This window comes from Syngnathus floridae, chromosome 18 (assembly GCF_059516105.1).
Source record: "Syngnathus floridae isolate MCC-2025c chromosome 18, RoL_Sflo_1.0, whole genome shotgun sequence".
Classification (NCBI taxonomy): Eukaryota; Metazoa; Chordata; class Actinopteri; order Syngnathiformes; family Syngnathidae; genus Syngnathus; species Syngnathus floridae.
The window spans coordinates 6,585,304-6,612,999 of record NC_142430.1 but is presented as its reverse complement, the minus strand read 5'-3'; the positions used below and the strand labels follow the sequence as shown (position 1 = coordinate 6,612,999).

Below are 27,696 nucleotides of genomic sequence, written 5' to 3'. Positions count from 1 at the left end.
CACTTTTGCCGCCTTTCAACACAATGATTTTTTTATTTGTTTGCTTTTGCAAAACAGGAAATAAAGAACACACACACATGCACACGCACACACTCACACACACACGTGCACAGGTGCAAGCACTCACAGGTGCTAATGAACACAAGTGAAGATGTGTGTGCATGTTGTGTGACATTAATGGTGGTCGCCAGGCCGCGTTTCCATCAGGGATCTTCACCCAACTCTCAAACATCTCTGCTTGTACCGCCTGGTAAGCAACAACACACAAACATGCAGTTTGATGTTTGCCGGACCCACAATATGAGTGTGTGTGTATTTTGTCATGTCTTTTAATTTTATAACACACCAGTTGTGTGTTGGCTAATAGACATGCTAGTCTTCAGATCAACTTTTGAAATATGTGTAAAAGACAATAAATATTGGGAGATGGTTTCTTTTTTTATTGGCTGTAGGACATAATTAAGTCGATAACGAGGCTCTGCTCGTGCTGCTTTATCACACGGACAAAGTTTAAAGGTCCCTCTTTGACTTTTATGACTAGTTCTTTTTCCTTCTTGTGAACGGAAGAAGAGGTGAGAAGAGGTTCTGCTTCGAGTCCACGCTGACAGGACCAGCCAAGGACTGGTAAGAAGATTTTGATGTATAGCAGTCTAAATAAATCAAATTAATAACCCCCCCAATCATTTTTGTCAGGTGGTTTACACTTGTCAAATGTTAGTGGTGGTGTCCCACAGGGGTCTGTTCTCTGACTACTGGTGTTTGTTCATGAGTGTGCTCAAAGAACTCATTTGATTTTAAATATGCAAATTAGACTGTTTATTCAGAGATAAGGACAAACAATGAATAAATAGTATGGTTTGAATTCTGATTGTTTTTAATAATGGTGTGAAATGTATTTTTATATAATCCGACAAATGGTGGGAAATGCATTCGCTCTTTCCACTGATGCTTGTTGATTGATTTTAATCCTAATCTGATGTTTCAGATGTATTACACTGTTGACATTGACCAGCGTGACAATCTTACGATTTACAGTTTGTTGTGCAAGGCGTCGACTTTGACCCCAATTCACCGAGTCGAAGCACTCCAATCTGATTCGATCTGTTTCTATTTTTTTGCCTAAGAGTCTCCCAGCACATCATGGAGTCCCTCATCCAGCTGCTCTTCTCGCCTCTTCCAACGCCGGCCGTCTTCTCTCTGTTCGCCTTGGCGGCCGCGACGCTCTTCTACCTCAACACCAGGCCCAACCCCCTGCGATCCCCTGCCGACCTCAATTGCCAAACTCTGGGCATCAAGGTATGACGCAACGCCACCTTTTCAAAATATTTCATCATGTGTCCTACATCTCCTCCTTAGGATGGAGCTAGGAAGGTAGCCTTGCTCAAGGACAACAACAACCTGCTATCTTACTTCTATGATGACGCTAAGACTATCTATGAGGTGTTCCAGAGAGGCATGAAAGTGTCAGGTAAGCAAAATAAAACCAGATTAAGGTGTTTTCATTGTTTCTAAAGATCATTCTTGGTGTTGGCAGGTAATGGGCCATGTTTGGGCTTCAGGAAAGCGGGAAGGCCGTACCAGTGGCTCAGGTACAAGCAGGTAAAAAAAAAAAATCACACCAGATTTCAATCCAGTTTGAGGTAGAGCATTTAAACATCTCCTACATTTTGAAGGTGTCGGACAGAGCAGAGCATCTGGGTTCGGGGCTCCTTCAGAGGGGCTTGACGCCCACTCCTGAAACTTTCATCGGCATTTTTGCTCAGAACAGACCCGAGGTGAGCTAAAATGTTCGCGGGTTGCATATCCCTTGAGATTAATTTTTCTGTTTGTAGTGGATTATTGGTGAGCTGGCCTGTTACACCTACTCCATGGTGGCGGTCCCGCTGTACGACACCTTGGGTCCCGAGGCTCTGGTGTTCATTATCGACCAAGGTAATTGGACACGCTGCTAATTACAGCGGGCAAAACAATGTCAATGCTATTTTTAATAATTTAGAGTGAGGACAACTTTTCACCTGTTTTGCATTTTAGCCGACATCTCCACGGTGCTATGCGACAACGAGAAAAAGGTCGAAGTCCTGCTGCAGAACCGTGAGAAAGGCCAAACACCTGCGCTCAAAACCGTCATCGTGATGGACCCGTTCGACTCGGACTTGGCTGAGAGAGGAGCCAAATGCGGCGTGGATGTGGTTTCCATGCAGGATGTGGAGGTATCACAAAAGTAATGGGACAGGCTGTTTAATGAGGGACTGGACTAGATTTCTTTTGTGCTTTGCAGGCTGCAGGGAAAAGCCACCCTGAGAAGCCAGTGGTAAGCCATGTTTAGTAAAAATGTTTCACCACTTGTAGGATGCTAATTTCATGATGGCGCATGCTAAGACTTGCTCTGCTTGTCCATCACAGCCTCCAAAGCCGCAGGATCTTAGCATTGTCTGCTTCACTAGCGGAACAACAGGTGACCATAACTAAGAGGATGTTATGACTTTTTTAAAAATCTTTATTTTTTTTTTAGTGATTTTTAATCTGATTAACTTTCAAAGGAAATCCCAAGGGCGCCATGCTCACTCACGAGAACGTCGTCGCTGATGCTGCCGGTGTCCTCAAAACCTTTGAGGTGTTTTATTTTATTTATTTATTTTTTTGCATGCATATTTAAACTGGAAAGCAAACTGTTTGTGTCCCCCCCCCCCACAGACGGCCATTGTTCCAAATACTGAGGATGTTAGTATTTCGTTCCTGCCATTAGCGCACATGTTTGAAAGAGTCGTGCAGGTAAGATGGTTAACTTAATGATTTATTTATTTCTCTCCCCCATGATTATTATTTTTTTTTCCCAGACTGTCATATATGGTGCTGGCGCTCGAGTCGGGTTCTTCCAGGGGGACATCAGACTACTGCCCGATGACATGAAGACCCTGCAGCCCACCATCTTCCCTGTCGTGCCGCGACTTCTCAACCGGGTCTACGATAAAGTAAGCTGTGCCTTGTGCTTGACTCATCACCTTTTTATTTATTTTATGTCTCCACTTATTCTCGTCCAGGTCCAGAGCGGTGCCACGACTTCTTTTAAAAAATGGCTGCTCAACTTTGCGGCACAAAGGAAACTGGCTGAGGTGCGGGAGGGCATCGTCCGCAGCAACAGCATTTGGGACAAGCTCATCTTCCACAAAGTGCAGGTGTGACTGGTTGTGACCGGAGACAACCATGACCTTGACCTTTACTGACCTGGCGATCTAATTAGGAGTCGCTGGGTGGACGAGTACGAGTCATGGTGACGGGGGCGGCGCCCATCTCTTCTTCTGTGCTCGACTTCCTCAGGGCCTCGCTCGGTTGCCAGGTAACTAATGTAAAAGTTCAAGTGAAGATCGGTGCATCAATTTTTACATCTCGTAGATCTTTGAGGCGTACGGTCAGACTGAGTGCACGGCCGGCTGCACGTTCACCATGCCAGGAGATGCCACTTCGGGTCATGTTGGTGTGCCTCTGCCTTGTAATGTGGTGAAGTTGATGGATGTGGAAGAGATGAATTACTTTTCATCCAATGGTGAAGGCGAGGCAAGTTAAAAATTGACGCATCGGTTATTCTTAGATGGATTGTTTCATTTTTTTGGGGTCTTTTACAGGTTTGCATCAAGGGTACAAATGTGTTCAAAGGTTACTTGAAAGATCCGGAGAAGACCGCTGAAGCTTTGGATAAAGATGGTTGGCTCCACACTGGAGACATTGGCAAATGGATGCCAGTGAGGAATATGATCCTTTTTAAATTTTGGATTTGCTTTGCACAACAATTAATCGGGGTCTGTTTTTGATCAGAGCGGAGTTCTGAAGATTATCGACCGCAAGAAGAACATCTTTAAGCTGGCTCAGGGTGAATACATCGCACCAGAGAAGATTGAAAACGTCTACGTGCGCAGTGGCCCGGTGGCCCAAGTTTTTGTGCATGGAGACAGTCTACAGGTGAGACTGACATGAACGTGCATACATCAATCGGCCTCTAAAATTCACCTCTCCCCAGGCCTTCCTGGTCGCAGTTGTGGTCCCCGATCCAGAGGTCCTCCCAGGTTTGGCCAAAAACCTTGGATTCCAGGGCTCCATTGAAGAACTCTGCAAAAACAAGGTAACACTACTGTGTGATTGTGAGAAATCTGATGAAGTCTTTCATTGATACTTGTTTGGTGATCTTGCAGGAAATCAAAAAAGCTATTCTCTCAGACATGATCAGTCTGGGAAGAGAAGCTGGACTGAAGTCCTTTGAGCAGGTAACTACTACTCTGATACAAAGAATAATGTTTTAAACCTAACTTTGTTAAATGTCATCCCTGTGCAGGTGAAGGATGTGTATCTGCACCCAGAGCAGTTCACCATTGAGAATGGCCTCTTGACCCCCACGCTGAAGGCCAAGAGAGCTGAGCTGAAGTCTTTCTTCCACATTCAAATTGATCAACTTTATGCACAATAAATGAACTCCACTTAAAGCATGTTGTCATATTTCATTTCACTGCAAATGTAGTATTCACAGGAAGCATGCACGTTTCATGCAAAAGGCAAACACTGCACTCATGTGGTAGAACATGGTAGCACTTAACAAATGTTATAAGTTTGAATTTTTTAGGAAGCTCGAGCCCATGAAAGCATGTGGAGAACATGTAAACGTCACACATGAAGGCCCAGATTTTAATATTTATTATTTAATATTTCTTTATATACATTTTTATATTAAGTCTATTTGATAAAGACTCAACTGAAATTCAATAAAATAAAATAGCAATTTGTGCATTTGAGGGCACACTATTTGAAAGGCTTATTTTATATTAGTTTTTAATTTAAGAATTTAAATGAACACGGTAACGGATACATTAAAGTACAAATATGGAAAATGGATGAATGGACATTTAGAGGCAAATAATGGGTAAAATAATAGCTCATTAACTACCTTAAACATTTAAAATATATGCAATATTTCATATTCCTTGACAAATGTATACGGTACTTCATAAACTATTTTCAGTTAAAGAGTATAGTAGATTTATCCAAGAAGTGAGTAAAGGTTTATTTGGAAGGGATGGTTTGTTTATGTCCGGGGTGTGACGTCACAAGTCGCATGTGGACGTCTCCATGTGACCCGGATGGGTGGGAGTGTTGGGCCGCTGATCCCGCAATTGACTGACTGGAGGAGGAAGTAGTCACAACGTGCTTGTTCGTCTCCCGGCCGACCCACTGAGGATCTCCGCTGTCCGGCCAGTCGTTCCTCTCCGGACGCGCGGATCTCCTCTTCCCCCATTCCCCGTTTTTAGATGGAAGAGGATTTGATGGTGGAGGAGTTTCGTCACCTGGAAACCAAAATGGCTTCTCACGCTACAGGTGTCCGCCGTTTGCAGGTAAGGAGACGCTGTTTGTCTATTTTTAAAACAAAAATAACTCAAATGTTAGTTCAAATGTCTGCCTTAGACTGTCAACAAATATTTAAATTGTTTAATTAAATTGAGTCTTCTGAGAGCTTACACACATGACATGAATTACTTGAGTGCGCCCAAAAGGGGAGGATCAACCATTTGATGCATTCTCTCCATTTTATCATGGTGTCTTTTTAAGATGAAAATGTTTGAGAAAAATAAATAATGCAGTTTAAAATAACCCCTCCATCATCATCCATCCATTTTTCTGCAGCACTTGTTCTCATTAGGGCCATCAGTGGGTTGAGTTTGTGTGAGTCACTTGAGATGAGAGGCGGTGTGCACTCACATTTACATCAATTTATATTAAAATCCCTAATTAAAATAAAACATTGTGGAAAAATGCATGTATACGGGAAATAAAATGGGAAAACAGTGGTTTTCCCATAATGCCCCAAGTGTTTCACGCTAGTCCTGGTTAATCATCACTTTTCATTGGAGTTAATGTTCATTGTTTTAGGTTTCGTTCTGTACACACTGACCTATTTTTTTTTTTTGACAATACAAGTGTGCTGACAAAAGCTTTTTCGTGATCTATCTATGGCTTATCTGTCTTTCTTTGCTGTTTGGATCTTGTTAATTGTTCTTTCTTAGGGCAATTGCTGTTCGAAAGTCTTAGAAAGTCAAACAAGTGTCACGTGATAAAATAAAAATGTCTGTTTTTGTGTCAGAATCAGAGCTGTCGTAAAAGTCGAAGCAGCTTGTTTGTCAGTCTGTGTGGTTTAATGGTTGACCACAGGTCGTTGAAGGCCGCTAGCGTTAGCGCTAATGGCCGCAAATACCAGAACGCTCCACCTGTGACTCTGAGGCAAAAACCAATCACTGAGCTTGTCGATATGGGATTCTTAATCAATAGATGAATCGGTCAGCCATTTTGAGATGAGGTAAGCAGGAAACAACTTCATTTCTTGGCTTTCTAAACGCTGAGCCTTCACACTGTTGACAAGGGCCGCGAAAGCTCACGAGCGGGCGCACAAAAGCTCCGGCCGTTGTGTTTGGATTTACATCTCCGGAGCTATTCACAGTCACCCGCCCTCATTGTGAGGAGAAAAGTCTCGTTGCGCTGATTCAGCACGTCGCTTCGTTGGTGGCGGCAGCGGCGGCGAGTGCCTCTCCGTGCCGGCTATTGTCATGGAACCAGTAAACACCAGCTCAGCTCTGGCGAGCTAACATCACCAGACAACGAAGTTAATTGTCTTCACTTCCTGTTTTCCCTTTTTAATTTAAAGAACAGATGAATTCCTTTTGAAGCACTGCCGATTTAATAAAAAATATTGACGTGGTATGATTGTGTATCCATAATAAGACAGAAAAGCAAGCATAAATGATAATTTTCTGGAATGATAGTTTGTCAAAGTGCTGGGTTGAAACCACGTCTGACGCCATTTGTGCCGAGACAAAGACGGATTGTAAAACATGGAAAGTCTCTTTGTGACTCATGTTTGTGTGTCTGCTTTATCTCACTTGTCGAGTGTGTGTGTGTTTGTGTGTGTGTGTGCACACTCGCGAGGGATTCCTCCTCTGCTGCGTAAATGAGCTTCTTTTATTCCACGATAACCTTTCGTCCCGCCGTGGCGTTTTGGAAAAGGAGTCATTTCAGGGTCGAGGAATCCTCGACAAAGAGCCGTTTGCTTCTTCCTGATTTCTCTGATGTGGTTTCCATGGCGACAAACTTGTTGTTATTTCCATGGGCATCCACAGTAGTGTTGCCGTGGCAACCAAATACACGTAAAGTTGTTTCCTCTTGGCCGGATGCGTGTAGCTAGCATGAAGTATTAGCATGTGTAGCATCACAGAAGGATGGGAGCTGTCAAAACAATAACGCTTAGGATGTTCTTTCGTAACAGGAAGACGTCTGCCGATATGTCCATTAAGGGCGACCGCGAGATAGAACGCCATTAATTACCACTAATGGACGCCTCAAAGGACAATATTTTGTTTGTGCCGCTTTTTGATGACTCTAATTACACGCAAATTAGCATAGCTGATTTTATAAACCATCGCATACTTGCATGCATGTAATATGCACGTAATTTGTGTATGCTCGATGATGCTTCCCGTTTCTCATGGTGGTCTGCACGCTGAACGTTTGTCGGTTGATGCTTTGCCCTCAGGCGACATACACACACACACAGACACACACAGTGAGAGTTGCTGGCAGAGAGATGCATGTCGTAAAGAATCACTCTTGTTCTTTGCAATCCGAATGGAAGCCTGTAAAAGAGGACTGTGTTTCTGGCTCACTTTCTATAAAGGATCTTTTATTGTGTAGTGTGACTCCATCACCATTTGGCCTTTTGCTGGTACTGGTTAATGGAGGGATGGTGTTGATTACACCGTCTGATACAAGCACAAGCTCTGTGGGAATGGAGAAGAAAGTCATCATTCGGAGAGTCCCGTCCCGATTAAAATGATTGATAGGCATTTTTTAAATACCCCAAGACGACCTCATCGGAAATCTGGGAAATATTTGTGGGTTGTGTTCCTAATATTCTGGATGGGCGAGTACCGATACCAGATATCAATATCAGGCCGAGATTAGCCTTATTTTATTTGAATCGGGTACTCGTGAAGGCTTCCGATACCAGTCACCAATACAGCGACATTTTATCGAACCGACATCTGCCAGACGACAAGCACTGCTGGGATGCATTAGCGACGCGCTAGCACTTACAAACCTGTTTGTCACCCCAACCACAGGCTGATTCTGACCGCTGTATTGTGCAGCACTTAAAGACTCGTATGCATACGCGTGTGTGGAAAGCCACTCCCGGTTTCGCCACGAAGCCTTTTATGGTGGACTGCTATCATAAAAGTATTGTATTACCTGAGTGCTTGTTGACTTTTTGTTTGGATTGTGTTGAAACTGGCTCGGGCCCGTCTTGCATGTGAATTAAAGAGTAAGTGTATTTTGAAGGGAATTATTGTTGTCGTGTCAAGACGTGGCCACTAGATGTCAGACTGGCTTCTATTCTAGTTGGGCGTGCTCCAAGCTGGTCTTGCTGGGAGAGAGAGACGGATGAAGCGCCATGAAAATGTCAAATCATGATTATAGTGCGCCAAATGATCAGTGCTATCGTTAGTATTAGCATGATTAGCATGATCATGTAAAGGGCTTGTGAATGGGGTACATTTGTTTACTAATATTTATAGAAACATGTTAGATAAAATTGTAATAAAAAATCTGGAAAAATATCAACGTAAAAATGAAAAATAGTAATTTTTTTAGGGGTAAGCAAAAATATCAGAAAAAATACTTGTTAAATACAAAATATATTAGAAATCAATTTCAAAAATTGGCAAATGTCACAAAAGAATACAAAAATATTGGGCCAAATAATCACTAGCTAAATTGTTCCACAAATATTGAGACCCCCCCCAAAATAAACAAACAACTAAATTTTATATCATAACATCACTTAAAGAGGCTGTCCTGATCTCCAGTGTCTATGGCATGCAATAATGCTGAGCAATGAGGAGAACGTGCTTGGCGTCACTTCTTCAGACTGCAAACCAGTCTGCGCTGAGTCAATAGTGCCTCTACTGGTGGCAGCCAACGTGCGCGCTTCATCATGCCTCATCCATCAACTCCGCCCAATCATCCAAAATGAACTGATCTTCAAAATGAGTCTAATCAATCAATTAGTAAATAAAGAAAATGTAGCAATGAGCTGCTTGTCGCTATCTCCACTCCCACTTGTGGAGTGTGTGTGTGTATGTGTGTGTGTATGGCGTGTGCGTGAGAGAGACGCGCCGAGAAAGAGCGAGAAGGCGTCGCTCCTGGTTCCGCCCAGTCCAGTCAGTCCGCCTCGTTGGCTGGTGTATGCGCGCCACTCCGTGTGCGTGTATGTGTGTGTGTGTCTTTACCACACACACACACACACACATGCACGTCTTTGTACTCATCCATGCTGGATTAGAACCTCTTATTATTGTTTTCCTTTTGGGGTGCTTTTCCTGGGGATGTAAACAAAGGGCCCCCGGGGACCCTCACAGCGGCCGCCATGAGCGAGGAGGTTCGGGAAAAGGCGGCGGGCAAGTCGGCTCAACGCAAGAAGAAAGGAAAGAAGGTAGAAAGAGGCTCAGTGTTTTTTCAAATGTCACTCTTTTGTGCGTCTTTGTTGATGGACATTTTGGTTGCTCCCGCCCGTCTCGGTTTTAACAACTTGAAACCTTTTTAGAAGCGTAAAAGTGAGAGTGCAGGTGTGACTCACTTCTATTGACTCTTATATACATATGTGTGTCTGTAGGAGTGTGTGTGTGTGTGTGTGTGCGCCCCACTGATGAGGATTTATAGTTGTGCGTTAGCTACCGGGGTGTGTTCAGCTCGCGCTGCTGCAGCAGCAGCCTGTTGATGCCAAAAAAAAAAAACCTGCTCATCATGGAGTCTCCACTTGGCCTCTGATGATTCCAACAAGATTTTTTTAAAACGTTTTTTTTTTTTTTATCTTTAAATCTCTCCGCCGGGTCTGATTGATGTTCTTTTAAAATATTGGAGTGGGGGGGATTGCTGGCCAAGAATGGTTGTTCTGTAGCATTTATTTGTTTAGTCAGCTCTTTCTGTCCCACACCCACCCAGACATCCTTAAGCTCCAACGCTAATTAAAATGCTTTCGAAAAGAAGCTCGAGCTTGACTTGAATGAGGGAGGCGGTCATTTTGTGTTAGCGCACTTTGCAAACGATTGATTCAAACACACAAATGTGGACATGGCTGGATTATGTAAGATGGCTGCCCACGTTTAGCCCTTGGCGTGCCACAAACCTCCCATGTCATACATCCTCTCATTTTTTTTTTTTTTTTTATCTTCCACATCAAACTTGTCCAAACAGGCCTTTTTGTTTCCCAAATTATGGTAGAATTTGTATACCACTAGTTCGGTCCAGCATCTGATTGATTACTAAGTAGACAAATCAATAGGTGACCATGAACAGACCCAAAATACAAACGTGCTTATTATTCAGCATTCCTCTATCTTGGCCAACGAAGCAGCTCGCCGCAGAAGCGAGCGGCTGATATTCCGGCGGGTGAGCGTTCTTGCCAGCGTGCCAACATATTGTTTGTTTGTGCCGAGCAGGACGCTTGGCCGGGATCCGTCCACACTTCCCCGGGAACCGGATGAAGCCCCGGTGGGCTCGTGCGCCTTTTCTACTTCTGACTTCCCATCGCACGTGGCTAACTGTGGAGGTCCTGCCGTGGAGCTCAGAGAGCGGTAGCAAGAAGGTGTCTTGACAGTTCCGCGAATAGGCTAATGGACCTCGGTCGTCATGGCGACGGGAGTGTGCCAAGGGTGATGTCAGCGCTTTTAGAGAACAGGCGTCCATTTCTGTTTCCCGGCATATTTATCTGACGCGCTAGTGTTTACTTCCAGCCACCCCCCAAAAAAATATTCATAAAATGATTTTTTTATCAAATGTGACACAAAGGTGGCCTTCGTGTTTCCCTCCCGTCACCTCCCCATCATCTTGCCAGCCGCCACAGGCCTTGTTGCGTTGCCATGACAACTTGCCAAGGTGTCGTTTTTGTGCGTGCCCGGCTGAGTCAGACCGGGCCCCTCATCCTGACTGGATTACCACGAGCTATCAGCATCTCGAAAAGGAAAAGTTCATGTCTAATTAACCTTCATCATGTCACCCAGGGGTTACGATTCCGTGGAGATTAGCGCTTGGAAAGGCTGCGGATTTGTTGTCACAAGTCAAAGAGATAAAAGTGTGCTTTTACAATCCCGAGTAATTACACATCATCCCCATCAGCGCTTGTGCGTACTTGTTAAACCCAAGGAATGTGAACTAGCCCGGAAAAGAAAGATGGATTTTGCTAGAACTTCAGACTAGGGCCTTTTTTTGGACTTGGAATTCACCATGACAGGGATCTAGTTGTCGGCGTGGAAGGACGCGGGGTGTGAAGGTGCGCGTGACGCGGTCGGCTCGATACGGCGAAGGGATACGCTGCTATTTTTGTGGCTGTGTAAACCGTTGCCAGGGAGACGGCTGGCAGGGTGCCCGGCAGGAGAAGCCCACCTCCAGACAGACGCGCACAATGATAGACAGACAGACAGATACAATCGTGTCTGGTTTTCGCTTCCATTTTGTTTTAATGTCATCTCTTAGTGCTTTCCATCTGCGTCTCCAAACACCAAATGGGACAAATTGTGTTGTTGTTTTATCTGATTTTAAAATGTCCATTTGCAGTTAAGTGCCTCGGCTTGGATGTGAAGTGGCTCTCAGGGGAGGTGCCAGAACATGTGTGGGCAACCTTTTGTGCTCAAGAACCACATTTATTTCCCCTTTTTTATGGTCCTTAATGCAATGCCGCCCTCTAGCGGTTAAATAGTACATTACAGCCAACCCTTTTTTTTTTTCCCCAACCCTGCTGTTTCTCTTTTGTTATTGTCTGGCAGTGGGCGGGGCCTTCCGTTCCAAGCGGCCGGTCGCTGTCCTCTGAACCAATAGGAAGCCGGCTCTTTTGTGACGTCACCCCGCATGCTGCCAAGGTGTTTATATTATGAAGGGGGGCTGCAATCCCCAGACATGAGCTTATAGCACCCATGCACGCCCGCACAGACACACATATTGCCCAACAAGAAAGGATATTTAATGGATTAAAATAATAATCATAATAAATTTGATTGATGCTCGAGGGAAGCATTGTCATGAAGCTTTCTCCTCCTGGAAAAGCAGCTAATTGCATTGAACTCTAACAATGCCTCAAGGTCACCTCCACTTAATCGCAGCATCTATCAATATCTCATGAATAATTCATGAGGATGTGAATAATTGATCCTTTAATTCACTGGAATTGCATATTATTTTGCTTCCTACGCTCATTATTTGGTGGTCTATTTACGCTCAGTCTTACGTTGCTGTTTTTTACGACGGTCACAACTCACTACAATCTGGAGTGCGTTGCCAAGTTGTGACATCACAATTTTAAGACCTTGTTGCTTCTGGTTACTTGGTGAAATTGTCCAGGAGTTGAAGTTTTGCAGGGGTGATCTGGTGAAGTGTCAGCTGCATGCACCACATGCACGGATCTGCACATTAAAATGAATGCAGAATGTTAAGACAGCAGTGACAGTGTCCTCCATTGTAGTGTCTCCATTAAGTGTCTGATGTTACCAAGCAGAGGTTCTTCTTCACCCCCCCACCCCCTTGCCCCTCCCTTCGAAGCCCCCTCCAGCCTCTCCCTTTCTATCCTCCCACCTCTCGCTCTCTTTCTCAACCTCTTTCCCGCCGCCGTTCCCATCCCGCTCATACGTCCCGTCGAGACATACTGGAGCGGATGGCTCGTGTCGAGCTCAGGTGCTTCCAGGGGGGCGCCAGGAACCAGTCTCCATCCCCCTCCTCATCAGCACGCCATGCGGCTTGAGCTTCTCTGTGGATGTGAGGACCTCCACTGGGGATGTTTTTACAAGAGGACAATCCTACCCGGAGATGATTTTATGCTTTTTTAAATTTTTTATTTTTTTTTGAGGTGAGGGATGAAGGACAGATTTGAGCAGGATCTCCAGGGGAACATCCCGACCCCGAGCACAAAAGCTAATTGACAACCAGGAGGAGGTGTGCCATCCACCTCCATAAAAAAAGGGAATTCATCAGGAGTGGGTGGAGAAGATCCCTCAGCAGCACTGTTCTCGCCCACCTGTGTGGATTAAGCGGCAGACGGCATGGCGCACGCCGCCTCGCAGCTGAAGAAGAAGGCAGACGAAAACCTTGTGGCGGCCGAGGAAGAGCGGGAGAAGGAGCGTAAGCGGGCCAGGAGGAGGCAACGAGGAGGAGACGTGAAGAAAAAGGTAGAAAGGGAGGAAGATGGAGGGCTGTGTTTTGGTCGGGGTGACGGAGGAAAGAGGACAGGCTGATATTTTAGGCACTTGGGTGCTATTAATATTTCCGTTGGTGTATTGTGTCCTCATTACGAATTGAAGAAATTGTCGAAATGCAACGTCGGTTGCCGTCATCTCTCGATGATGGACTTTGGAGGCGTCTGTCTGTGCACGAGGCTCGTGCTGGAACAGTCACGCCCTGCGCTTCGCCGCGTGTCACATTAGTGCGCGTGTGCGTGCAACCTGGACGGCAAAGTTAGAAACATGCACGAGGTGGCTAATACCGGATGGGCAATAATCAATAATTTTTTTACTTGAGTGGCAGTCTGACCTTTTTGACTTCAAGGTCGAAAATGAGAATTAACGGGAATAACATGTTGCTGTGTCACTGTTGTGTCTAAGCGTGGAGTAGTGACGTCATCAGTGAGTGTGGTAGTGAAGCCGTGTCTGCTATGCCAGGATTAATCCATAGTCGTCTGTCCCAGGACGCTTCTTCTTGGCACCATGATGGAAAAATGATCCTCACTATCTCCTCCCTGTGCCTCATTTAGTTTTTTAGCCTTACTTTACCTCTCGCTCTCTCTTTTTTCTCTCTACACCTTTCTCTCTTTGGGCTACAGCGGGGAAGTCACAATATTAGGAACAGCTGTCACTATAATGAATTGCCTTAAAGTTGCATTTTTAGTTTTTTATTTTATTTATTTATTATATATTATTTTATTTTATTTCCAAGCCAATTATGTGAAATTACTTACATTCCGAAACCTCTTCCACCAGGCGTCCATCTTCTCTTTTTGTGTTTTCTGAGAGCAAAGTCATGCAAGCTCTCTTTTGGAGCAGGGGTTATGAATTATAGAAGACTTCCATTACAGGGCGGAGGATACACGGGTCGCGGCGGGGCGGTTGATCGAGGAAATTAGTCAGCAGTGGACTGTAAATCCAAATGCAAAAAGTTCTGACGGGTTTGGAACTATAGAAACGGGCAAATAAAACGCCCAATTTGTGTTGCTTTGTGTTGTGCTTACATGTAGCTGGGCCGCTGCACCGCACATTCCTGTCAAGTCAGTGTGTTTTTTGTCTTTATTTATTCATGATTGCCCTGCCTCAGAGGAGATGAACCCACGGCTGCACCACGGCAGCAGATACTAACCCAGTTTTTTGTTCTACTTTGATATTGTAGTTCTATATACAATATTTACCTACTGTTTACCTAGTGTTCACTTCTTAACCCAGGGAGGGGCTGATGCTGGTGTCTGCTAAACATGGCCGCCTGCTGGCAATGCAGCAAAGCGTCACGGACACAAACTGCTCCGACACACTGTCCGCCGTTCGATGCCGCCGTGCAAAAAAAGAGGAGGTGTATGTTTTATAGACGCCCTGCGCGCGTGTGAGTGTTTTTAATCCTCCTCCATCGGAAGCTGAAGAGCCGGGACTGCGGTAGCTCGCCGGCCAATCAGATCGCAGGGTTTCAACTAGCAGTCAGAGGCAGGACTAAACACACACTCACACGCACACATATACACACACTTTTTTTTTTTTTTACCCTATTCCCATCCAAGATGATTTCATAACATTAAAGCGGTATTACATGCATTTTTATTGCTCACTATTCACAGTGAGATGTTTATATATTTAAAATACACTGCCTGAAGTCCCCGTAGGAAATAAAAGTAGATAGTAGAAAAGGATGTATCATTCATAACACTCTGCGTTCGTAAATACTAAAATGATAAACACCAAGCGGAAAGTTCCGCAACATTTCCGCAGCAAATTTTAGGAGCCGGCGTTTCCATGGCAACCTCTTGCTCGATCATAGTTGCTTGTCATAAAATGCTGGAGGATGGATCATTCGTGTGTTGTCCCATAAATGTTAATTTGTTATTGCAGCACATATTTAAATGGATGAAAAATAACGATTAAAGTAAAAATGATTATTATAATTGGCACCCCAGCCCATTCCGGGCCCTATAACTCATTAGTCTCCTCGAAAGTATTTTGCTCCTTCAATACCTGAAAGGACCTTCTAAATCCTGCTAATCTGTTTGACCTCAAAGCCTCATCTGCTGCTTTTCTGCAGTTGTGTCCGTCTGCTCTATTTCGGACTGTGCGAGTAAGGTGAGCCAAGCTCCACATTTTTCTTCGTCCATGCCAAACCCGATGGGGCCTAGCCAAGTCCAAACCCGACACTAAGGTGGTCTTTAATGGAGGTGATTTAGATTGCGGCAGTACTCACCAAAGCGGCAGATGTCGGTGAGTGATACCGGATGCTGTTTTGCATACGCTGTCCCTTTAACAAGGAAATGTCACAAAATTAGGATCACACTATTTGTTTATATTTCAATCTCTGTCATACTTTCTGTGCACACTGTTTTGTATCACTAGTTAAGATTAGCACCGGAACTCCTGACTTTCGACGACTGGACTTTCTCACTGCATGCTAGGTATTTTTAGCTTTGACATAATGCCCCTACCTCTCTCTCTCTCGACCACTCTCTCTCTCTTCCTCATCAGTCAGTGTAGTGCTAGCTAGCCACCGGCGCTCGGGTTTCACACTCTCTGCCGCAGGCTGAGGATCAACATGGCCGTGGAGGAGGTGGTCGACTGTCCCGTGGTAAGACTTCATCTTTGGGTGGGAGCATGAGATGGACCCCCACCCCGGAGACCGGTCGAGACGTTTAAGGCCCATTACGGGGTCGTTTTTGTGGGGGTTGTGGTGCTCTGCAGTGGTGCTGCCTCGCTGCAGCCTTGAACCTGCGTACGTCCCACATCAGGATGAGGAGGATGATGTGTTTTGATTTGGGTGCATGATGATAGACATGGAGGTAAACACCTGACCTTGGTAGACAAGATCTGCTTGGTTAAGTGAATGCTGCAAAAAACAAGCAAACTTGAAGGTGACTTTTTGGTGGGTCTCATCATGGTTGACATGCCTACCAAATAGCATGGCTAAGTGAAACTGGCTTTATAGGTTGAATTTTTTTGTCAAGCTTTGTGTGACCTTGTGGAGTTATTTGAGTTTCCTGTTTTAGGTCATCAAATTTGAACCTGGTACAATAATGATTCAAATATGAATCAGAAAAAATTGGTTTTGATGGACACTAACATTTAAAATGGCTGCTTCAAAGCAATATGGCGGACATTTTTTTTGGTTTATTTTCTTACGATAACATTTGTAAACATGTTTGATGTTTTCTTTGCTGGCACATGTCCTACTGGAATGTTTGTTGAAAGAGCCAAGGTTGCATTCTTGGGATATCTCAAGTTTCATCAGAAGGCTTCAGGGTGGGCATGAACAAGGTCACGCCACTCATGTTGTGTTCATGTTGTCGTCCAGAGTCACCTTGTCGACTTAATCGGCTGAAACCGCGCAAATAGAAGTTAACGGTGTTTAAAATGTAAAGTTTTGTTTCGCAGACGGACGTGAATGCTTGTTACCTACGAGCAGCTCGCGCCGGCAACTTGGAGAAAGCGTTGGACTACTTGAAGAATGGCGTGGACATCAATATTTGTAATCAGGTACGTTTTTAATCCTCACAATTTAAAGTGATGTTTCTCACCATGACAACAAGGGATGGGCACAGATGAATCAAATTCTGAATTTTGTCTACAGAATGGTCTCAACGCGCTCCACTTGGCTTCCAAAGAAGGCCATGTGGAGGTGGTGGCCGAGCTCCTTCAGCAGGGAGCCAACGTGGATGCTGCCACCAAGGTGCGTCACATCCCCAAAATAAGGCTAAACTGGACATGCACTCACATTTTTTGCTTTTTTTTTTCTTCCAGAAAGGCAACACGGCGTTGCACATTGCGTCTCTCGCCGGCCAAATGGAAGTGGTGAAAGAGTTGGTGACCCACAACGCTAACATCAACGCGCAGTCGCAGGTAATCAGCTAACATAAACTAAAATCAGCCAATGAAATAACAAATGAATTCATATTTTTAAGGCTTTTATACTGCTGACATTTTAGCGTGAAGATATGAAAATGTTATGACACGTGTGGACATGCACACGCACACACTTGTGTTATCAGGTGCTAGCTATGTAGAGAGGTGACACTATGTGTAAGGAGAGTGTGTGTGATATGCCGCCCCATAGATAGAGTGATTTAAAAAAATTGATTTTATAACCTAATAATCTTTTTGGTTCCAGAATGGCTTCACCCCACTGTACATGGCGGCGCAGGAGAATCATCTGGAAGTGGTGCACTACTTGCTGGAACACGGCTCCAGTCAGAGCATCGCCACCGAGGTGAATACGCAAATCGACTAAAGACGAGTAAATGAACTCACGGCTTGTTTCTGCAGGATGGTTTCACTCCGCTCGCGGTGGCGCTGCAGCAGGGCCACGACCAGGTAGTGTCCCTGCTCCTGGAGAACGACACCAAGGGCAAGGTGCGCCTCCCCGCGCTTCACATCGCCGCCAGGAAGGACGACACCAAAGCCGCCGCCCTTCTTCTGCAGAGTGACCACAACGCCGACGTGGAGTCGAAGGTAGGCCAATGGCCATCTTTTCTTTTTGCTGATCAGAAGGAAGCGACGTCGCGGTGTCCACTCGTGCGTCCGCTCCCGTTTTTAGTCATTTCATGGAGTGCGTACCCATCCCGCCGCTTGGTGCCGCCATGGTGTCGCTGTCGTCGTGGTACTCTAACCACCCCACATTCTTTCTCGCCCCGTTCCCCCTTTGACCTTCTGTTTCTAGATGATGGTGAATAGAACAACAGAGGTACACACATTCTCTTGCTCTAATCTTCCTCTCTCCTCCCCCACTTCTTCCTCCTCCCCCATGGTTTCATCGCAAAGCCTTCAGGCTGCTAGCATGAACGCTAAATGCTAGCATGGAAGCTTTTGCAGACTCACTTTTTGTGCACCGGAAGCCTGCATCTCATTTACACTTGTGTGCGAGTGCGTGTGTGTGTGTAAGCTAGTGTAATAAAAAAAAGTATTTTGCGCCGTTGTGGGTGTGAACAGTCGACTGAATTTGCTGCCATCAATGCGGCTAATCTCATTTCTTTTTAATGTGGTTCATCTCTGTGCAGAAAAGGACTAGAGAACTGTTTACTTTGTAACATGTACGCAACAGGAATATTTTTCAGGTCAAATTGACTTTTTCTTAGCAGGAACTAACTTTCACTTTTGTTTCCGGGAGTGGTCAGAAAATTAGTTGGCAACAATAGTTCTAGAAACAACTCCTCCTATTTCACTCTCGATATTTCAAGCTCTTTTAGTTTTTAACGTTTGTGGCAAATGCATGCTTTTCTGCATGTATATATTTCTGATTTAATTATAGTTATAGCTTCTCTTGCAGCCTGTTACCAACAACTAAAAAAAATACTTTTATGTTCTTGCATGCTTTTCAATTATCAGCAGCCGATGCACTTTATGTAAAAAAAAAAAAAAAAAAAAAAAACACGTTCCTGAGCTTGCTGCAGCTTTGCCTCCCATTGTGCCCTGCTCTCACAGGCAAAACTTTCTTGCCGCGTTATTTTAACAATTTTTTTCTTTTTTTACGTGCGTCCTTCTGCGCCCGCTTCAGAGCGGCTTCACGCCTCTCCACATCGCCGCACACTACGGCAACATCAACGTGGCCACGCTGCTGCTCAACAGAGGCGCCGCCGTGGACTTCAAGGCACGGGTTAGTGTGTGTGTGTGTGTGTGTGTGTACGCTTGCATTTGTGACACAACTATGTGCCAGCTGTCTGTGTCACTCTGCTGAAGAACACTCATGTTGCACGTACTTTGTCAGTCGTCCTATATAGACAAATCTATAGGGAGTCTTCAGAACCAAAATATAAAATAAGACTTTGGGTGGTTTTCACCTAAAGTCAGCTCACCCGCTACCTCCAAAAATTTGACATCATATTTTGTCTCCAGAATGACATCACGCCACTGCACGTGGCCTCCAAGCGTGGGAACGGCAACATGGTGCGCCTCTTAGTGGAGCGAGGAGCCAAGATAGATGCACGGACTAAGGTCTGTACGCGCAAGTATGCTAACGTGCTAACAGGTTTTTGTTATTATGGAAAGAAAAGTGTAAAAAAAAAATGTTTGATGCCTCAGGACGGCCTGACGCCGCTACACTGCGGAGCCCGCAGCGGCCATGAGCAGGTGGTGGAGATGTTGCTCAGCAGAGGCGCTCCCATTCTCTCCAAGACCAAGGTAAAGCGTCAGAGCAACCTTCCGCGTGACACTTAGCAACACGCTAAGACCTCTCCCCGCCCAGAACGGTCTGTCGCCGCTCCACATGGCGACACAAGGCGACCACCTCAACTGCGTGCAGCTGCTCCTGCACCACGACGCACCCGTGGACGACGTGACCAACGACTACCTGACGGCGCTGCACGTCGCCGCCCACTGCGGGCACTACAAGGTGGCCAAAGTCATCGTGGACAAAAAAGCCAACCCCAATGCCAAAGCTCTGGTGAGGAATCCGATTTTTTTTTCTATATGTACTATTTTCTTTTTTTTTAATCATCATTTTACTTCTACTGGTGACTTCGTTGAGCGGCTGTCCCAGAGGGAGACAGCCGGTTGTGTAACGAGAGATGTCAGGGTGTGGTTAAAGAGCCCGGCAGGGTCCAGAGTAAAGAGAAAAAAAAAGAAAAAAAAAGTGGCATGAAGTCATTGGATCGAGCTACTCGAAGCAGGAAGAAGAGAGGAGAGCGCAAACTCTTTGCATTCACTGGGAATTCTTTCCACGCACGCTCCTCGTCGTGGGGGGAAGAAAAAGTAGCGTGTGGATTTTTCCATACGCTGTTCCAGCTGCGTTTTTCTTTTCCCGGATCGTTTGTTTGAAGTCGTCTTTGTCCTCGCTCTGCTTGTAGAATGGTTTCACGCCGCTGCACATCGCCTGCAAGAAGAACCGGGTCAAGGTGATGGAGCTCCTGCTCAAGCACGGCGCCTCCATACAGGCTGTCACTGAGGTATGTCGGACAGCTAGACTGCAAAAGTATTGGGACGCGGTACTGAATGAATCAAAAAGGGGACTTTTACATTTAAATATTATGTGATACCAGTCCGGCCTGACTCCCATCCACGTCGCGGCGTTCATGGGACACGAAAACATCGTCCACCAACTCATCAACCACGGCGCCTCACCTAACACCAGCAATGTGGTGAGTAAGAAAAAAAATTGAATAAGTTCATTGGACTCATTTTCTTTGGATAAGTTTGTTTTTCACTCAATAGTTTTATTTAGCTAGTGCGGAAAAATCCTCAAATATTCCATTTTAACCTGAGAGAAGTGGTCCAGTGCTCGTTTGAGTAGATTAATTCCATGTGTTTTCCTCTCATCCGTTAACACCGTAAACTTCCTGATGAGGTTCTTGTGCCAGGAGGGCAAAAAAAAAAGAGGAATGGGGGGGGGGAAGAGAGTGAACAAGTCAAAGAGGGGGGAAAAAAGTGGTGCAGTTAGCTCATCAACCTCAAGTATTTGCTCGCCCACGCCGTCTGTGGCCGGGTTACCGGGGCGACGAGCGTTATGGGACGTCATTATAGAAAAAAAATTGGGAGCGCTTCATTTCTTCACCTTTGTGTCTGGTGGAGATTTAGCAGCTGGATGAAGTTGTATTTTATTTAGTAATGTCTTTTTTTTTTTCTTTTTCTAGAGAGGGGAGACTGCGCTTCACATGGCTGCAAGGGCGGGACAATCCAACGTGGTGCGTTATTTGGTCCAGAACGGCGCACGAGTCGATGCCAAGGCCAAGGTAGTGTGTGTTTGTGTGTGTGTGTGTGTGTGTGTGTGTGTGTGTGTGTGTGTGTGGGCGTGTGGTCGCATGACATTTATGTGTCATGTAAATACAGTTTGTGGGTGATGAATGCCTTGCAGATGTTTATTTTAAAGCATTATCAAAAGGGCTTAGCATAGCCGCCTCGCAGTCAAGAGGTTCTGGGTTTGAAACTCGGCTCAGGCACAGAAATTGGTGATGTCACTTGACTCCATCGGTCTGATTTTTCTGGGCAGGACGAGCAGACGCCGCTTCACATCACGAGTCGTCTGGGCAAGCTGGACATCATCCAACTGCTGCTCGCCAACGGGGCGTCGCCCGACACCACCACCAGCTCCGGGTACACGCCCCTCCACCTGGCCGCCCGGGAGGGTCACCGAGAGGTGGCGGCCACGCTGCTGGACCAAGGAGCCAGTCTGGGCATCACTACAAAGAAGGGCTTCACTCCGCTGCACGTGGCAGCAAAATATGGCAAGCTGGAAGTGGCCAACCTCCTGCTGCAGAAGAACGCCGCGGCGGACGCCTCAGGCAAGGTGTGACCCCCCCCCCCCCTCATTTGGCCTCACCCGGGTGTCATAATTGATCTCTAACCCGCCACTAATAACTGTTATGTCCAGAGTGGACTAACTCCACTGCATGTGGCTGCGCACTACGATAACCAGAAGGTGGCGCTGCTGTTGCTCAAGCAGGGAGCTTCACCGCATGCCTCAGCCAAGGTGAGAGAAAAGTCATCTAAAAATGCTTCGTCGATGAGTGTGATGGTCTGAAAATCGAATTTGTTCAAATTCGGTCCAGATTTCAAACACAGATACTAAATTTCCTTTGGCACACTATTGCCATCTAGAGGTCTGGAGGGAAAACTATTTAATTGCCTATTTAATTTATTGAATTTAACTATTTAATTTAAGTATTTAATTGCCATTTAAATACAGAAAGTGAGGATAAGCAGATGATTTAAATCGCTTCAAAATAAATCATCCTGCAATTAACGGAACAAAGTTAGCATGTTGAAATTGTACGCTTGCGCCCCAGAACGGCTACACGCCACTGCACATTGCTTCTAAGAAGAACCAGCTGGAGATCGCCACCACGTTACTGGAGTACGGCGCGTCCACCAACAGCGTGACGCGGCAGGGCATCACACCGCTGCACCTAGCCTCGCAGGAGGGCAACGTGGACGTCGTGACGCTTCTACTGGCGCGGGACGCTTCGGTCAACGCCGGCAACAAGGTTCGACTTCAACAATAGACATAAAAAATAAAATCATAAACTTAATTCGTCATCGTTGGTGTTTAGTACGGCTTGACCCCGCTCCATCTGGCTGCCCAGGAGGATAAAGTCAACGTGGCTGAGGTTTTGGTCAACCATGGAGCCACCGTAGACCCCGAGACCAAGGTGACCCCGCTACCATCTTGAATTGAATTTTTTTTGGCTGTATTTGAACAATTTTCTTTCTCTGTCCTCAGTTGGGTTACACTCCTCTCCACGTGGCCTGTCACTACGGCAACGTAAAGATGGTCCACTTCCTGTTGAAAAACCAGGCCAAGGTCAACGGTAAAACCAAGGTAATTTATTGGACTGGCTGGCTGCCTGGATGGACTTTTATGTGATTATTTTCATCCAGCACAGTATGTGATTCATTTCTTTCTGGGCGTCCCACAGAACGGCTACACTGCACTTCATCAAGCCGCCCAGCAGGGACACACACACATTATCAATCTGCTGCTGCATCATGAAGCTTCGCCCAATGAGCTCACCACGGTCAACACACACACTCTATATACGGGGGTTAATAGGTCAAATAACCGGGTGGGATTTTTTTTTAAAATTTTTGCTTTTTATGCAGAATGGGAATAGCGCTCTGTCCATTGCCAGAAGGTTGGGCTACATCTCCGTGGTGGACACCCTGAAAGTGGTCACAGAGGAAACGCTGACCACGCAGGTACGCATTTTCTTTTCCACTTCCTGAAGGTGTCCCTATACTTTTGTCCATACCCCAACCAGACTGTTTTTGCTGGCTCGCCATGCCCAGAAGTTGATAATTGACTATTTTGTTTGGATAAGAGCAGGACACACGTGGTCACAGAGCGTCCATGTTCAGCTTGACATCTGGAATGTTTTGTGTCGCAGACGGTCACCGAGAAGCACAAGATGAACGTTCCAGAGACCATGAACGAGGTGCTGGACATGTCAGACGATGACGGTAAGAGCTTCTCTTGCTCTGTATTGTTTATAAAACATTTTTTTATAGTCCCCCTCTCTCTCATATTTCATTTTACGCCGTCATAAATTGTTTTTCTTGACTTCCTTTCCATATTTCTTTTTTAACGCTTGCCTCCATCCCCATCACACAGCCTGTAAGGCCAATGCTCCCGAAATGATCACAGAGGACTATTTGTCCGATGTTGATGAAGGTACCTGTCATCTTTTCATCCTTTTTTTTTTTTATTGTCTACTATCATCATCTCATTTACTGCTTCATATATTTATGCAAATGGTTCTTTAAGTCTCTGCCAAATAGTACGGGACGTGCCCGAGCACCAACCCCGGTTGTCACGGTAACCAGCAGTTTCAACCAAAGTGTGAGAAGTGGCTATTGAGTGTGCTATAATTCTTTTTCCTGTGTATTATGTGACAAAAAAAAAATATCAGAGCCCTTTTGTCACGATCTCTTTGCTGTTCAGCTATCTCACCCTTTCTCGCCGGGGTGGCAAAATATAGCGAGTCAGCCTTTTCTCTCTGTTGCCATGGTTACAGTGCGCACGGGGTGTTTGCACGGAGTGGGTGCTCGTGTTTTAAACACACACACACACTTGATCTATTGTTAGTGTCACTTTACACAATCGGGCCAGAGCAAACAGACGTTTCCTGTGTGTGTGTGGACCCCCAATCGACCCAAAAGTGTGATACTGTAAAAAAAACTGACAGACTAGGAATGAAATTATTTAATAATTTCTATTTAATGAGGTGACGTCACGGAATGGCAAAGCAGAGCTCTTCAAATGGCGTGTTTGTTCTTTTGTTCAAACAGAGATGGATTGCGAAAGCATCTGCATCAGCTATTCGTGTAAGTTTGAAAACTGAAACAGCGGGTTACATTGCAAGGACTAACTTCAAATAACTATAATGTCGTGTGTGAGCATTTTTTTTTTCATGTCTAAATTTGGCTCGTGTGTAACTGTATGCACACACGGGCTTACGCAAGCATACATAGCGGTCGTGAATAACACACACACACAACTAAAACACACACAGCGTACTTATGTAAACTATTGGTGTCGGCCTGCCACTAATGTTTTTTTTTAATAAATTTAAACTCTTAAAGGTAAAGAAACTATATTTTATTTAAAAGATGACAGCATGTCACATGCTTCTTTACTTACCTAATAATTTGCCAAGTTTGCGTGTGTGTAAATACAGCCTCAACTTAATTCATTTAGTTAGTTACAGGCAGACGCCGGCTTAATCAAGTTAGACAACTTGAGTGTGAGTCACACCCTGCTTGCTATTTGTGTCCTGCACGCACACACAGAGTGGATTATCCTGGAGCAGGGGCGGGTAGGCGACAGAAAGCGGATCTGTTTTGATCGAGAGACAGTGTGAGGGAAGCCCCCCCTCCTAAAAAAAAAAAAAAGTTGGAGGAAAAAAAGCGCTTTTGAGGCAGAGGTGAGTCACGGTGGATCCCAAAGAGAAAAGCTTGGAATGTCACCAGAAGGGGTCTGTGAAAGTTTAGGGAGGGGGGGAGGGTGACAGGCTGCTGGAATGCCGTCCCCCCCCCTTTCATTCTCCTTCGCCGGCCCGCGTGCACTTGCTTCCTTCTCCGCTTTTCCAACTCGGCAACAAGTGCACTTCTAACGGTCTCTTTTTAATTTTTCCAATACGCCTCGACTGATGTTTGCTGTTTGGTTGCCGTGACGATGTGGACTTCTTCAGGTCTTGAGCATGTGCTTCTTTTATACAAGGAAAAAATAGTCTTTTTTTTTGGTTTTTGGGGACCCCAGGCGACGACGCCATGACGGGGGATACGGATAAATACCTGGCGCCGCAGGACCTTCGGGAGCTTGGCGACGACTCGCTGCCTCAGGAGGGCTACATGGGATTCAGCGTGGGTGCACGCTCGCAGAGGTGAGACCCCCCCCCCAAATCTCTATCAAAATTTCAAAGGTCAAATGTATTTCTCTGCAAAAATATTGACACTGATGCAACATGGAATCAACATTTGGGAGGGGTCGCTGGAACGGTGCGTCACCGAATGTCTGAACAGTGACATACTTCTTTTCCTCAGGAAATTGGAAACATGAGGAAAATACTGAATAGAAACATGAGAAATATCGACGACTTTACTCGAAGCGCTTATTGATTTTTTGGGGGGGAAATTCGCCCGTTCCGGAACACAGCGCGAGCGTGTGACCTCATCCTAATCCATCCTGCTTTTGTGGCTCATGATTTTGTGTTCTCTCCTTCATGTGCGCTCGATGCGTGTTAGTCCTAAAGTCAGGTAAGGCTGATGGCATGCCGCTGAAGCCCCGCCAAAACCTCCCCCCCTTTCTAACCCCTCTAGTTTAGCTAGTCCTAACTTCCTAGTTGATGTATTCTAGCCCTCTTGGTGGTGATGGTGTTGTGATTTTTGTCTTTTTTTTTTTCCTCCATCGAGCTTCCGGGGACCCGAACCTGTTTTCCCGGTTGTTTTCGATTTACTTTCTGTAATTTCTGTAAGTTTTGAGAAAAACGAGAGCAACGGAATATGATGTCCCTCATCTGCTTCTCTTTCATACACTGCATCACTTCATTCAAGCGCTGGCATCGAGGACAATTGATCAGACAAGTAGCTCTTTGTGGTTTGGGTAGAAGGGGTGGGGGGGCGTCCATTAATTGTTCTTTTATTCAAATGTGTAGTTTTTGTCCGAAGCACTCCAATGGATGAAAATGTTGTGATGGTTCTGGTTCCTGGAAGCTGCATGCATTTAATGTGATTATTTTTTCCCCCCTTTCTGTTCACTTTCACTCCCTTCCCCTCTTACTCACCTGCTCCTCCCTCATCATTCCGCCCGTTGTCTCTGTAACCCCCCCGTGAACCTGTGCACGGCTCCGACCCCGCGCCCAAGCCTGCGTTCCTTCAGTTCTGACAGGTCCAACGCGCTCAACCGCAGCTCCTTCACGAGGGACAGCATGATGATTGAAGAGATGTTGGCGCCCAGTAAAGAAATGGTATGTACTTCTATCAGCTTCTTCATATTTATTGAGGAGGGGGGGGGGACACAAAACTAGGGCCGACTCAAATTTGCATGGTGAAGGACTAACTTGTCTGCTTCCACGCTGCCACAGATGCTCTGTAAGGAAAAATCGTTCATTGTAGAACACAACAAGGTAGATGTCAACATATGCTTTTTGCATGACATCAAAAATGTTCAAATCATAACAAGCCATTCGTTAAAAGACTTTTTGGGCACTTTCATCTTTTCATGTCGCCGATTCTTTCTCCGACGTAACGTTTATCGTGTGATCCGGGCAGCGTTTGGCGATGGCTAAAGATTGCGACAACGACTCGCTGAAGAGATACAGCTGGACGCCGGACGCCATGGACAACGTCAATCTGGTCTCCTCGCCGGTCCACTCCGGGTAAGCGAGCGATTCCGATGTTCAATTTCTGAAACACTTTTCCAAATGTCAAAATGACGTCACTCGTTTGTGTGACGGAGCTCTGTTGTCGTCCATCCCGCAGTTTTTCCTCCCCGCTCCCGCAATACGACAGCAGGTGACGACTAACCGGCTGTGATTGATTGATTGATTGGATTTGTCCCCGTTGTTGTCGGCCGCCGCCACGCGAGCCGGATTGTCGTTTCCGCTCACGCACCACCCCCATCCGCCGCACTCTCCTCACCCCCTCCCTCCCTTTTGTCCACTCACAGCAGCTGCTGTTTGTTCTCCTCCTACGTCACACGTGTCCTTCCAGATTTGTGGTGGAGTTTTTGTCGTGTTTGAAGGACAGATCCCAAGTGCTCTTTGTATTCACGTTAATAACACCACACACTGAGTGATTTTTTTTTTTTTTGCCACTAATAAAACCGCAGTGCCCCAAGAATGAGCTTCATTTACTGTTGTATTCATCGTCCTCCTCATCTTCAGGTTCCTGGTGAGCTTCATGGTGGACGCCCGCGGCGGATCCATGCGAGGCAGCCGCCACAACGGAATGCGCATCATCATCCCGCCCAGGAAGTGCACGGCGCCCACGCGCATCACCTGCCGCCTGGTCAAGCGGCACAAGCTAGCGTCGCCGCCCCCCATGGTGGAGGGGGAAGGTCTGGCTAGCCGGCTGGTGGAGGTGGGCCCGGCAGGAGCGCACTTCCTGGGGTGAGACTTCCCGCTATTTTTTTTTCTTTTTGCTAAGCGGCTTTTGCGCACTTTGCTTTGATGACATCTTCCCTCTGCTTCCTGCCCGCCGCCATTTCCCGCCATTTGCGTGTCTGTGTTTGTCTCCAAAATTTTGAAGACACACTTGCCCTCAGAAAAAAAAAAAGAGCCAAAGCCCATTTCGTGAATTTCTTATTGTTCGTTAAAATTCAGTAAAAAAAAAAAAACTTAACTCAAACGTGTCACAAAGCCACCTTCTCATTTCCTCCTCACTTTGAACATCTGCTGGAATTTTGCGCAACCAACGTGCAAAAATCTCCCACCCATCAAAGTGACATCTCATTAACGTC

The 27,696-nt window shown here is 45.8% G+C and overlaps 2 protein-coding genes and 1 long non-coding RNA gene across 26 annotated transcripts in view; 2 read left to right on the top strand and 1 right to left on the bottom strand.

Moving 5' to 3' along the window:
- Window positions 1-162: 162 nt before the first annotated feature.
- Window positions 163-4,475, top strand: acsl5 (acyl-CoA synthetase long chain family member 5). Its single transcript, XM_088360356.1, has 21 exons — window positions 163-250; window positions 571-624; window positions 1,125-1,296; window positions 1,357-1,468; window positions 1,535-1,599; window positions 1,674-1,775; window positions 1,833-1,932; window positions 2,032-2,210; window positions 2,279-2,311; window positions 2,404-2,455; window positions 2,541-2,614; window positions 2,695-2,772; window positions 2,838-2,972; window positions 3,042-3,176; window positions 3,242-3,337; window positions 3,394-3,555; window positions 3,624-3,740; window positions 3,814-3,957; window positions 4,016-4,117; window positions 4,188-4,259; window positions 4,328-4,475. Exons 3-21 carry the CDS (start codon window positions 1,141-1,143, stop codon window positions 4,457-4,459), a joined length of 2,046 nt encoding a protein of 681 aa, XP_088216482.1. The 5' UTR covers window positions 163-250; window positions 571-624; window positions 1,125-1,140; the 3' UTR covers window positions 4,460-4,475.
- Window positions 4,476-5,119: 644 nt separating this feature from the next.
- LOC148382617 (ankyrin-3-like) overlaps window positions 5,120-27,696 on the top strand; it is a 41,332-nt gene continuing 18,755 nt past the window's right edge. For 5 of the 24 annotated variants that reach the window (XM_088360534.1, XM_088360557.1, XM_088360541.1 and 2 more), the window contains exons 1-24: window positions 17,561-17,762; window positions 17,971-17,994; window positions 18,805-18,903; window positions 19,143-19,241; window positions 19,329-19,427; window positions 19,492-19,689; window positions 20,093-20,191; window positions 20,285-20,383; window positions 20,876-20,974; window positions 21,232-21,528; window positions 21,613-21,711; window positions 22,028-22,225; window positions 22,292-22,390; window positions 22,462-22,560; window positions 22,658-22,756; window positions 22,842-22,937; window positions 23,126-23,198; window positions 23,350-23,409; window positions 24,997-25,120; window positions 26,101-26,203; window positions 26,321-26,362; window positions 26,508-26,614; window positions 26,718-26,750; window positions 27,122-27,346. In XM_088360534.1, the coding sequence (XP_088216660.1) occupies window positions 17,971-17,994; window positions 18,805-18,903; window positions 19,143-19,241; window positions 19,329-19,427; window positions 19,492-19,689; window positions 20,093-20,191; window positions 20,285-20,383; window positions 20,876-20,974; window positions 21,232-21,528; window positions 21,613-21,711; window positions 22,028-22,225; window positions 22,292-22,390; window positions 22,462-22,560; window positions 22,658-22,756; window positions 22,842-22,937; window positions 23,126-23,198; window positions 23,350-23,409; window positions 24,997-25,120; window positions 26,101-26,203; window positions 26,321-26,362; window positions 26,508-26,614; window positions 26,718-26,750; window positions 27,122-27,346 (2,570 nt within the window). In that variant the 5' untranslated portion in view covers window positions 17,561-17,762. Of the gene's footprint in view, window positions 5,379-9,263; window positions 9,524-12,702; window positions 13,245-15,360; window positions 15,525-15,708; window positions 15,886-16,688; window positions 16,791-16,884; window positions 16,984-17,054; window positions 17,154-17,421; window positions 17,521-17,560; window positions 17,763-17,970; window positions 17,995-18,804; window positions 18,904-19,142; window positions 19,242-19,328; window positions 19,428-19,491; window positions 19,690-20,092; window positions 20,192-20,284; window positions 20,384-20,875; window positions 20,975-21,231; window positions 21,529-21,612; window positions 21,712-22,027; window positions 22,226-22,291; window positions 22,391-22,461; window positions 22,561-22,657; window positions 22,757-22,841; window positions 22,938-23,125; window positions 23,199-23,349; window positions 23,410-24,026; window positions 24,063-24,996; window positions 25,121-26,100; window positions 26,204-26,320; window positions 26,363-26,507; window positions 26,615-26,717; window positions 26,751-27,121; window positions 27,347-27,696 lie in introns of those variants that run through there. The other 19 variants (XM_088360555.1, XM_088360552.1, XM_088360549.1 and 16 more) reach the window with 16 other exon arrangements.
- Window positions 11,571-16,207, bottom strand: LOC148382618 (uncharacterized). Its single transcript, XR_015854118.1, has 3 exons — window positions 15,746-16,207; window positions 15,508-15,561; window positions 11,571-12,485 (listed from the first exon to the last, which is right to left on the bottom strand). It is a non-coding gene; the product is annotated as an uncharacterized LOC148382618 (long non-coding RNA).